We start from the raw sequence: 12,336 nt of genomic DNA, 5'->3' as shown, positions 1-12,336 counted from the left end.
TCTCGAGGTTGCAGTTGTCAACAAAGAAGTTGCAAGGAAAATCCCCCAGCACCTGGTTAGGACTCTAGGCGGGCCCCTTCATGGTGGTGGAGACCCTGTCCCACCTCGGGACCTCCTGGTGTCCTTCCTGGGCAGCTGAGCTGAGCTGGAGGCCCACAGGTGGTCTGTGAGGCTCAGCTCAGCCTGTGTGGGGCTTGGCCCGGCTGAGTTTGGGCCTCACAGCTGCCTGGCCATGTCCATCCTTGGACACTTAACATTCTGCCCTCCTCCCGTGTGCACTTGGATGGCCACAGAGCTGGCACTGTGGACTGTCACCACCCGCGGCACAGGAGATGTCCCTGTGTCTCCTGCCCACGGTCTGAGGGCGCACGCAGTGGAGCTAGCCCTGCAAACGCTGAGGCGTGCTCGAGCGGTTGTGGGTCACCTTGGGGCTCTCCCCAGTCCCTCTGTGTCCTGTGTGTGCCCAGATGTCAACGAATGCAGCCAGAAGAATGGGGGGTGCAACCAAATATGCTACAACAAGCCAGGCAGCTTCCACTGTGCCTGCTACAGCGGCTACGCGCTCTCCAAGGACAGCAGGAGCTGCCGAGGTAAGGCCCTGGATGGGACCCTGGGGCTGTCCCGGGCCTCTCTCCTCATCTCCCAGTTGCCCTCTTCTCTGCTCCTCTTTTACTTTTGCAGTTGCCAAGTTGCTGCATTTGGCAGTCACATTGGCTCCTTTGCAAGAGGCTGTTGGCAGTGGCTGCTGCTTTTCTGGAAGGGAGGGAAGGAGGGAGGAGGGGTGTCCTGCAGAAAGAACACATGCCCGGGCATGTCAGCAGCCAGGGCCCTGCCCCAGCACCACCTCCTCAGCACCACAGACACAGGATGATTCAGTGTCTGTGGACCAGGCCGGCCCAGCTGAGCCGGAGATCGCAGCCCTGGAGGGGGCGCGGCTGCTGGGCCTCCTTCCAGTGCCACGGAGCCTGCAGGCTTTTCCGTGAAACTAAGAGCCCAGGACATCACAGGGGCTGTGGGCGGGGGGCGAGAGGCTCCAGTGCCGGGGTCTGTCTCCCCACACACAGCCAGCTCCCCTCCCCACCCAGCGCCAGCACTCCTCGGAAAGGCGCGCTCAGCGAGTACAGCTCAGCAGTGGGCTCCCTCTGCTTCCCGCCTGGCCTGGGGCTCCCAGAGGCCCAGCACCCTGAGCCGACCGAAGGGCACTGCGAGCTGTGGCCCCATCCTCTGCTCCTGTGCAGCCCAGGGTACTGCCTGGTCAAAGCCACCATAGACCACACAGGAGCAGCACCCCACTTAAAAAATTGTTTTAATTAAAAAATATTTTTTTAAATTCTCACCTGAGGATATTTTTCCATCTATCTTCAGATAGAGTGGGGGAGAGGGAGAGAGAGACAGAGAAACATCGACGTGAGAGAAAACACGTCACCTGGTTGCCTCCTGCGTGACCCCGACCAGGGCCGGGGACGAACTGCAGCCGAGGTACATGCCTTTGGCCGGAATCAAACCCAAGATGCTGGTCTGGAGGGCCGATGCTCTAACCACTAAGCAAAACTGGCCAGGGCTTGCACCCTACTTTTTAGAGGGATACTTCTTCCTCTCTCCCGCCCTGAGTGTGCTAACATCTGTCTGGCGGCAGCATCCCTGAGAATCTGGGCACGTTTCTTAGAGCCGCCAGGAGCTCACCCAGGAAACGGGACACGCAGCGTTCAGGGAGAAGCAGTGAGGCGCAGGGTTCAAGCCTGGAACCACGGGGCCAATCTCTGAGTCAGGATAAGGGTGACTTTCTTTTTTTTTTTTTTAATCCTCACCCGAGGACATTTTTCTGTTCAGATAGAGCGGCAGGGAGAGAGAGGAAGAGAGAGAGAGAGAAACATCGATGTGAAGGGACACATCGAGTGGCTGCCACCCGCACGACACAACCAGGGCCGGGGACAAACTGCAACCGAGGTACGCGCCCTTAGCGGGAACCGAACCCGGGTCTCTCTGGACCGCAGGTCAACGCTCCAACCGCTGAGCCAAACTGGCCAGGGCAGGGTGACTTTCTTAAAAAAATATATACATGTGTGTGTGTGTGTGTATGTGTGTATATATATAATTGATTTCATAGAGGAAGGGAGGGGGAGAGAGAGATAGAAACATCGACTGGCCACCTCCTGCATGCCCTCCACTGGGGATTGGGCCCACAACCTGGCATGTGTCCTGATCTCTTGGTGCATAGGTCAGTGCTCAGCCACTGAGCCACACCGGCCAGGCATGACTTTCCCCATTTGGAAAATAGCTTCCTCATTTGTGCTCATCAGTGGCCCCCATTGATGACCCAGGAGGTGTTCCTGCATCTATATGACCGTTCTGACCTGAGTACACAGAGTAGCCCATTGTCCTTTCCATCTGCCGACCTCGCCGGAGACCAGCAGCCCTCTGGCAGGGCTGTGGGCCAGGGCCCAGTCCAGGCTGGGCTCTGTCAGGCCTGAGAAGTCCTGCACCCTGCAGGCGTGTCCTGGTCTCTAAGAGCAGGCAAGGACATGGCTGTTGTTGGGCAGACGTATTTCACACAGACCCACCGGGCTCTTTGCCCCCAGGCAGTGCCACTGTGGCTGCCTGGGGAAGGTCTGCTTTGGCCTCAGGAAAGACCCCAAGTGACCAAATTGCTGGTCTGCATTCACCTCCCACCAAGTCTGTGAAGCTGGAGGAGGACACAGTGGTCTGAGAGAACCCCTGCATCCTGGTCCTTTTCCCTCCAGAACAGTATGCAGGACAGCGGGGTGGGACTTTGCACCTGCCTGAGTCGGGGGGTGCCCAAAGGTACTCGCATTACTGTGGCTGACTAGTAATTAGTGTGATGGCAGGAGCCCCGCTCTCACTGGGAGCGACTTCATTACTGCCTGCACTGCAGGTATTTGAATTACACAGTTCTGTGCACACCTCTGGCCAAGCAGTGCTCTGTCCAGTGTCTGAAATTGACCTCTTATTTGGGACTCGATCAGAAATTCTTTCCATTCTCAATCCCCATTCCTGGGCCTAGAGCTGAAAATTCCTGTGGACAGAAGGAAGGGACAGGCAGGAGAAGGGGGGGGGTCGGGTCAGACCAGGGGAACCTGGGACCAGGGATCCCTCTCGAGCCTGTCCTCAGCCTGCCAGCCAGGACAGCAGGACATTTCTGGCTCACTGCTAGCAGCCTCGGCCGGCTGCATCTCCCTGCCAGTCTGTAACAGAGCTGCGGTCCTCTGGGTTCTTGCAGACATAGACGAGTGTGCCGACGCAGATGCCTGTGGGGAGGCGCGCTGCCGGAACCTGCCGGGCTCCTACTCCTGCCTGTGTGACGAGGGCTACGCATTCAGTTCCCAGGAGAAGGCCTGCCAAGGTACCCAGCCCCAGCCGCCGCAGGCGCCGCACATACACACGTACATGCACTACACATGTAAACATGTACACCGCTGTGTACACATGTGCATACCCATGCGTGCGCACACACACATCACGTGCATGCCACACACGTATGCACCCACATGCGCTGCTTAATGCAGCTGGGTACCTTCTCCAACGTGCCAAGGACACAGAGATAGGATTCCACAAGGAAATGCCCCTCCGCTCCTGTGGCAGACTCGGGCTTCTCTACAACCAAGGTTCAACCTGCCGTATTTGGAGACAGGCCTGTCAGATCTTACTTCCCCAGCTGAGTCCCAGCCATGTCCTCAGGGAGCATGGGGATGATGCTCAGAGAGATGTTCTCTCTCCCCAACTTCCTGCCTGGTGCTCTGGTGGCTGCCAAAAACTTGAGGGAGATGATAGGGTGGTTCCCTGCACCCTCCTCCCTGCACCCTCCCTGCACCCTCCTCCATCTTCCCTCCAGGGCCACCCCTCAAACCCCTCAACTCCTGTCCATGGCACAAACCTGCCCCCGAACCTTCGAGCCAAGCATTGTACAGATGTGATGTTCGCTGGCCCGATAATGCGCAGTGGGCTCAGCGTGTCTGAGCGTCCTCCTGCACTGTGCAGCAACTGCTCTGCAGGAAGAGCAGAGACGGCGCGGACAGCCGCGGCTGCCCAGGCTTGGGTGCTGGGCGTGACTTTGGAGGCCAGGCGGGAGCCCTGGGAGTGGGAGTCGGGGTGATGCCTCCCGAGTCACAGCCTGGAGCTCGCCTTCCGGTGAGCGTGCCCCGTATGAGAGCAGAGGGAGCGTGTGCGTCGCACCAGTGAGGGGACATTTCCCTTGTGGCCGACAGATGTGGACGAGTGTGCAGAGGGACGCTGTGAGCAGGCCTGCGTCAACTCCCCGGGGACCTACACCTGCCACTGCAACGGACGAGGGGGCCTAAAGCTGTCCCACGACATGAACACCTGCGAGGTAGCACCCTGCCTGTAGCCAGGACACTCTGGCCTTGCCCTCGATGTGGCCGGGCTGCCCAAGGGGGCTCATTTTTGGCCCACTAAAAGCTGATGGGGAAGTTTTTGGGGAGAAGTGCTTTTGCTGAGAGGCCTGGTGTACTTGGAGAGATGTGGACGGGAGACGTGCTGTCCCGTCCCGGGTGTTTGGTTGTATTTATGAGATCGCTGCAGCAGCTTCCTACTCCGTCGGGCATGTGGGTTTGCGGTGTGACTCGTCTGCACAGAAATGAGCACCTCCTTGCCCCTCAGGCTCCTCAGGTGTGCAGTCAGAGCCCCGCCTCTGGCCCCCGCCCACCCTTGGGGCTCACACCGCTGTGGTCCCCTGGGCAGTGGAGAAGGTGCCTGGCAGAGCAGCTTCCAGTAACAAGGGAAGCAAAGCACACCTGACCCCTCAGCCTGTAAAGATACGCTTCCTGAAGCTCGCTCCAAATACTGCCTAATTGATTATGTTTAAATCACATTACCATATCATTATCCATGAATTTTTTTTTTAATCCTCACCTGAGGATATTTTTTCCCATCTATCTTCAGATAGAGTGGGAGGGAGAGATAGAAACATCGATATAAGAGAGACACCGATTAGTTGCCTCCCACACGACCCCCATCAGCGCTGGGGACCGAATCACAACCGAGGTACATGTCCTTGACTGGAATCGAACCCACAACTATTTGTTCTGTGGGCCGATGTTCTAACCGGTCAGGGCTATCCATGAAGAATTTTTTTTTAATGAAATGCATGCCAAGACTAGTAACACAAAACCTAGAAAAAGGTTCTAACTAATCAACTAAAGTATACAAACAAGTTCTGGCAATCAAAACACTAACGTTTTAACGATTGCCCCTAGGACATCAGGGAAAAAATGTTACTACTGGATGGTAACTTTCTAGAAACAACAGTCTCCAAGGCCTCCATATTTTATTGATTTTACCATATATTGTATTTGTTTTTTATTATTCGATACACTTTTTTATGTGTTTGAAATATTTCACAATTAAAAGAAAATAAGAGGAAAGGAAAACTAGCAGGGAGCACGGCAGGGCATCCCGCTGTGAGCCCGGAGCCCCCGCGCAGTGGGTGGTGGGTTCTCACAGAGTCTCTGGGGGTCCCAGCAAGAGCCCAGCCCTGCCGTCCAGGCATGCCCCGTGTATATGCCAGGGAGCACGCTGGGCGGGTATGTGGCAGGACACGGAGGGCTGGCCCTGCGTCCCGATGGGCCCCCCATAACTGGAAGAGGGGCTGAACCAGGGCATGCCTCTGCCTGACCCTCCGCACTCCCGTTCTGGCAGGACATTTTGCCCTGTGTACCTTTCAACGTGGCCAAAAGCGTGAAGTCCTTGTACCTGGGCCGCATGTTCAGTGGGACACCAGTGATCAGACTTCGCTTCAAAAGGTTGCAGCCCACGAGGTGAGAAGGGGGGACTCAGAGCAGACCCACAGGGCCCCAGGGAAGTGGCCGTCTGAGGGCTCCACGCCCCCGAGTCCCGGGCCGACACCCAGAAGGGGCCTGACCATGGCTCAGCCTTGGCACAGCCGCAGCCTCAGTACAGTTTCAGCGTGGGCTCTGGGTCAGTGCCAGCAGGACAGGTGCCCAGGACTGCTCTGGGTGCCCTCGGGAGTTTGGCCGGGTGTGCAGTGTGACGCTGGCCGGGTTTCCCGCGTCTCTTCCTGAGGCCAGTCTGAACTCTCACAGGGCAGGAGGCCGAGAGCCACTGACCTGCATGTAACCACTTTGCTTCTCGGTGCTGGCACTCAGATTGGTGGCCGAGTTTGACTTCAGGACCTTTGACCCCGAAGGCATCCTCTTCTTTGCTGGAGGCCATCAAGGCAGCAACTGGATCGTCCTGGGCCTGCGGGCCGGCCGGCTGGAGCTGCAGCTTCGCTACCACGGCGTCGGCCGGGTCACCAGCAGCGGGCCCGTCATCAGCCACGGCATGTGGCAGACGGTGAGTGTGGCCACCGCCCACCTCTGCCCCTCCTGGGCCAGCCTGGGGTCTCCTGGATGAGGGCCCTGGCAGGTCTCGTTCGCTCATGCCTCAACAGTTAGTGGGTGCTGCACGTGGCAGGACAGGCCCTCTGCCCCCCAGGGGCTTACAGTCTGATGGGGCATCATCTCATCATGTAGTCAGCACATGGCTCCTACCTTGAGAGCCTGGTGCTCAGCAGGACGATTCCGCCAGGGGACATCTGGCTGAGTCTGGAGACACTGTTTGGGGTTGGGGGTCAGGGCACCGGGTTGAGGCCAGGGGTCTGCTAGATACCCTGCAACACACAGCCCCCCGTAGAGAACCTTCCGGTTTAGGCTGTTCATAGTCCTACAGCTGAGAAACCCTGATCAAGGTCCAGGCACCTGCTCCTGTCTCCATGTGGCCTGTCCAGGCCCCAGGGGCTCAACCGGTCAGCGTAAGGTGGGGTGAGACGTGACACACTGACACCGTCCCAGGCTCTGGCTTCAGGATTCGGCTCTGATACTGCTGAAGTGCAGGTGCACTCACACTCGGGGGTTAGACCTGACCGGAGGCCGCTGTCAGAGGCTGGCGGTGGAGCTCACTGCCTTTCTTGCACCCCAACGCCTGGGGCAAAGCAGCCTGCGCCACCACAGGCTCCCTCCAACAATCCACAGGCTCCATAATTGGAAGTGGACCTTTAAAAGTAAACACTTGAAAGAGAAATGAGAAAAGCGTTCTCTTTTCCTTTAGAAGTGAAGATAAAATGGAAAATTCCACCCAGCCTCTGTGAATAAAAACACTGTAGATGTTTGCTAATGTTTCCATCCTGTCAAGTACTGTTTAGTTTCTTCTTTCCTAACCTCTTAAAGTGCGAGTGTTTCCAAATCAGTAAAGCTGCAGATGAAACAGTGAATCTGGAAGGAAGCAGTTGAAGGGGCTTAAGCAGGTGTTCCAGGCCATGGCTGTGGCAGGAGGGTGCTGGGAGGTGCTGGCCAGTGCCCTGGCTGAGAATGCTGGGCGAACATGACCAGGCCGTGGGCATAGCTGCCGTCCCACCCTGCGACAGGAGCTGGTCACTGAGGAGCAGGGTCAGCTCAGTGACGACGTCTTTCCATTCTACCCCGGTGGCCCTCCACACACGGACACCACGTTTTTTGACCAAACTCACACCCAAGCACTTAAATGTTTCTCCATGCTAGCCAAAGAGGAAACCGATTGCTCTCTGGAAGGTGAGGGAGCTACACCATACATCGAGTGACAGATTTTAATTTTCTCTACACAGAAAGTATAAAAGAATGGGAAGTCTCAGAATGAACTCAAGACCCTTCAGCATTTGGTGTATGCCAAGTACTGACTTAGGTGTTGTAGATTTAGAAATAGATCGTGTTTTCCTGCCTTTAGCAGCGCACAGATAAGGATAAGATGGACCAAAATGGGGGAGCAGGGCTGACCTTAGTGGGGTGGTGGTGTCAGGGCTGACTGAGTGGGGTGGTGGTGTCGGGGCTGACCCAGTGGGGTGGCGGTAGTGTGGGGGCTGACCCAGTGGGGGGGGGTGGTGTCGGGGCTGACCGAGTAGGGGGGCGGGGGTGGCGGGGCTGACCCAGTGGGGGGCGGGGTGTGGGGGCTGACCCAGTGGGGGGGCGGTAGTGTCGGGGCTGACCCAGTGGGGGGGGGTGTCGGGGCTGACCGAGTAGGGGGGCGGGGGTGTCGGGGCTGACCCAGTGGGGGGCAGGGTGTGGGGGCTGACCCAGTGGGGGGCGGGGGTGTCGGGCTGACCCAGTGGGGGGGGGGGTGTCGGGGCTGACCCAGTGGGGTGGTGGTGTCAGGCACAATTCCCACTCCCTGACTGAGGTTCAGGGAAGGGCTCTGAGACATGAGATGAGAAATGGCTCCAGCAGGGTCCTGTGGGGCAAGGTAGCCATGTGGGGAGGGGGCCTCAGAGCCTGACCCGCACCACTGACTGCATAGAGGCTGTGTGGACTCAGAGGCAGGGAGGAGGTGTAGGTGACAAGCGTAGTCAACCGTAGATTGGGTGTCCTTTGGTCCCAGGTGGTGAAGATCGTGGTCCCCTGAGGTTGGGTGCCCCTCAGAAGGGACCCTGCCACCTCTCACAGCACTGGTTTCTCCAGATCTCCATTGAGGAGTTGGAGCAGAACCTGGTCATCAAGGTGAACAAGGATGCTGTCATGAAGATCGTGGTGGCCGGGGAGCTGTTTCAGCAGGACAGAGGACTGTACCACCTGAACCTCACCGTGGGAGGCATTCCCTTCAAGGAGAAGGACCTCGTCCAGCCTGTAAGTGCCGCCATTTGTCCTCGGATCAGAGCCTGGGGTCGGTCTGCAGATGAGGCTTAGCTGTGAGCGGCCAGTGTTTAGCACTGACCAGGTTTGGGGAAGGACCCAGAGTAAGGTCGAGTTTCCCTAGAGGTTAACAAGCAGCAGGTGCGGCTTATGTCATTAATCTCATCGTCACGTTCTATGAGACTCATTTGAGTTTTCATCTGAATTGATAATAAAAATGTCTATTTTGCAGTGAAGATAAAACACAATGAAATTATTCTTTAACAAAAAGAGCAATCAACTTTTTTGGAGAATTCCCAAGAACATTTGGGGTGTTAACCCTGCCAGGAAATCCATAGGGGAAAAAGACCTAATGGGGAGGTCAGTACTGGTCATTTTCAAAGTCCCGCCCCTTCTCACCCTTCCCCACACCACATGCCTTTGCCCCTCATCTGTGTTTCTCCATCTCCCAGCATGCTGATGTCCGTGGCCAGAATCTTTGGCACTGTGATGATGATTTTCACACCAAATAATGAGAAATGAGTCATGAGTATGTTGCTGCTCCGAACAGTGGGTGGTATTAGCACCATCTTCCCTCCGGGGGCAGAGGAGGGACGGCCTCCAGTGTCGGACCCCACTCCAGGGCTTCCCCCATTTTTACCATTACATTCCTTGCACCTCCTCATTTTACAAATAACAGCGGAGGTGCCCTGATTTGCTCAAAACTGCATAGAAAGTGGATGGCTGGGCTGGAGTCCGTACTCCCGGCTCCTGGACTTTCACCCGGAGGTGCAGTGGCTGGTCGGTGCTCTGCTCCGTGTTATAAGTGGGGACACCGATGCAGACAGCAGGTGGGGTTCACCACACGATCCGTGTTCTCCTTAGACTGCATGGAAAGAGGACCCATCCCGCGTGCTGCCCTCGGGCGTCCTGCAGGGAGCTGTCTGTCGAGTACAGCGCCCTCTTGTGAAATAACTGCCACACATAGGAGTTGTCCGTTTTGCAGTTGATTTCCACATGCCTGAGCCCAGAGGGTGCCCTGTTCCTCTGACGAGGGTGGCATTAGCCGCATGGTCTCCTCATGGTATCTAGCAGCCTGTGTGGCTCCAAGGAAGCCACTGGGATTTCTCTGTCTTTGCAGATAAACCCCCGCCTGGATGGTTGCATGAGGAGCTGGAACTTGATGAACGGTGAAGATGCCACCATCCAAGAAACAGTCAAAATGAACACAAAAATGCAGTGCTTCTCTGTGACAGAGAAAGGGTCCTTCTACCCCGGGAGTGGATTTGCTTTCTACAGGCTTGAATATGGTAAGTCTTGCCTCCTAGGTTGGTATGGCTGTGGCCATACTCGGAGCCAGTATACACTAAACAATAGAAAAACCAAGAACTAGCTTCTTCCCTAGGATGACAGTGTTGGGGATAAGCTGGGCCCAGTGTGGGCTGTGGAGCAGGGTGCAGCGGGGTGAGGGTGCGGCCGCCCCTCTCGGGCCTGTTTTGCATTAGCCAGTGAGGAGAAGTGACAGGTGGAGAAGACGGCCGCCCTGCCGGTGTGTGGTTGCTGCGGTAGGGAGGCTGGGCGGGAGGAGAGGCCATCAGAGGGCACTTGGCAGGGGTTTCTGAGATGAGACAAGCTTGGGTTTGTCCACATGCTGGAGAGGCTCCCAGACCTGTCCTTGACACTGTGATCTCCAGTGACGCGGGAGGAGTAAAAAGGGGGCAGTATCTAAAAATCACAGTGTGGCTGAATTGAGGACTCCAGTGAACTCGAGTTTTAAAGAGAGAGAAGAAGGCCATCCAGGTTGAATAGAAGCCGGTGGCCCAGCCCCAGAACCCTGCCAAGAAGGCTGACCGTCTCAAAAGAATTGAGGCTCACCGAGCCAGTGTTGAAAGCAACAAAGGAAGCTTTTCATTCATACCTGGGGAAAGAAAACATGTTCAAAAGGAACGTGAAGCTGGTGTGCGATACCCACACCGAGCGGGGAAGCAGGCGGGCTGGGGCCCTGGGTGCTGTTTGCACACACAGAGTTGTGTGTGAGGATGGTGAGGGTGGGGCCTGAGGTCAGCTGGGAATCCCTCGTCCATCAGTGAGCATCGTCTAGGAAGTGCATGTAGCTGCAGAGGGTCCCTGGCTTCTGTAAAGCAGGGGCCCTTAATTTCTTAAAACACAACGCATCTATCTCTTTCTTTTTATTATCAAATTAGTGACCATTTACAGTAACAACAAATAATCCTAACATGCTGACAAATGAGCATTCATTTAAACATGAACTTCACGTGAACTGAACATTCCAATGAAGCTGTTGATGGCCCGGTGACAGAAGCGCTGTTCTGAGGCCGGGGGCATGAACGGTTTGGATGGGTGGTGGGTGGCTAAGGACTTCTGTTGTTTGACTCTGGGCTCACAAGATTGTCCCTAATCTTCTCCTTAGATAGGTTTAAAATTAACCTTAGTTTCTTGAGCATACACCAGTTGGAGCCCCTAATCGTCATGATGCCTGGGTTTGTAGACCTGAGTGGCTCTGGGCTTGAGGATGTTAGGAGAGCCGTAATCCTGGCCCAGGAAAATACACATGCACAGAATCGTGGGAGCTCTTTCGGTGGGTTCACGAGCCCCGGAGCCCGCCATGCAAGTCATGTCCACAGCCTCTCTGTCTGATAGCTCTTAGGGGAGCTGAGTCTCTCGGGCTCCTGGCTCCTACCCCGGTCAAGGCAGGCTCTGTGGGAATTCTCCATGCTCCCTTTTCCATGGCCCCTGCCGCCCAGCATCCAGCATTGCTGCAGTGGCCATCTGTCCTGGGCCGTTCTGGCTTTGCCCTGCCTCTCTCTTCATTCCCACTCTGCAAGCGTCCCGCTGGGGTGCCCCCAGCCCCTCTCTGTCCTAACTGAGCCATTCATGGCTAAATGCCCACACTCAGCCTCCCCTGCTCCTCAGCCTATGCTCCTTCAGACCTCATGTCACCTCCAGCACCCAGGGGGACGTCCAGGTTCAGGAGGGCACACTCAGCCCAGAGATGAGACGTGCTTCTCCCTCCTTAGCAAGAGAGGCCGTCCTCAGACCTGTGTCGCCACCCCCTCTGTGCTTTGGTGTCCTTGTCAGGGCGTCACCGTGTGACTAAAGGTGCCGTGGAGAACCATTAGCTCCTAGTTGTACTTCCTAATACGATACAGACAGTATTTCTTCAGTCTTTATCTTTATACACGCAAAGCTAGAACATCATTATAAGGTTTAATATCAAATCGTGTAATATAAAACATTTCATTCTTTTTTCACTTAGTGTTATAAACATTTTCCCGGTGTAGCCAAGACATCACAGGTGTACTCTCCGGTGACTGCCGTTGCTGTGCGTGTCCCGGGGTGCTGGCCACTGTTGCTTGTGTGGTTCTGATCTGTACGTGCTGTGACCGCAGGGTCCAGATGGCATTTAGAATCTGTGCATGTTTAATAGATCTTGAGCTACCCCCCCTTTATAACACAGAAAAGACTCATCGGGAAATGGCAGGTCTGGACTCCTTTGCTCTGCAGGAGTTCACAGTCAGTTTGGACTCACTAGGCCTCGAGGCCTGAGAAGCCCGGGGCGGGGCGGAGTGCGTGGGAGACCCCATCCTGTGCCTGAGAATTATTCCCAAGGAGAGCTGAGGTACTGGTGCCTCCAGAAATGCTCTGACAACCGGCCATGTGCCTGAACCCCGTCGGGGGGACTGACTACCAGAGAACACTCTCC

General features: G+C 56.0%; 1 protein-coding gene across 1 annotated transcript in view; it reads left to right on the top strand.

Annotated features, from left to right (window-relative positions):
* GAS6 (growth arrest specific 6) overlaps positions 1–12,336 on the top strand; it is a 45,909-nt gene that overhangs the window by 27,955 nt on the left and 5,618 nt on the right. Inside the window, exons 6-12 of the mRNA XM_036250059.1 lie at positions 468–590; positions 3,239–3,361; positions 4,224–4,345; positions 5,674–5,792; positions 6,141–6,330; positions 8,463–8,627; positions 9,754–9,922. Of these exons, the coding sequence (XP_036105952.1) occupies positions 468–590; positions 3,239–3,361; positions 4,224–4,345; positions 5,674–5,792; positions 6,141–6,330; positions 8,463–8,627; positions 9,754–9,922 (1,011 nt within the window). The remainder of the gene's footprint in view (positions 1–467; positions 591–3,238; positions 3,362–4,223; positions 4,346–5,673; positions 5,793–6,140; positions 6,331–8,462; positions 8,628–9,753; positions 9,923–12,336) is intronic.

The sequence above is a fragment of the Molossus molossus genome, unplaced genomic scaffold, assembly GCF_014108415.1.
Source record: "Molossus molossus isolate mMolMol1 unplaced genomic scaffold, mMolMol1.p scaffold_m16_p_9, whole genome shotgun sequence".
Classification (NCBI taxonomy): Eukaryota; Metazoa; Chordata; class Mammalia; order Chiroptera; family Molossidae; genus Molossus; species Molossus molossus.
Note: the sequence above shows the minus strand (reverse complement) of the source record. Positions and strands in the feature narration are given on the sequence as shown.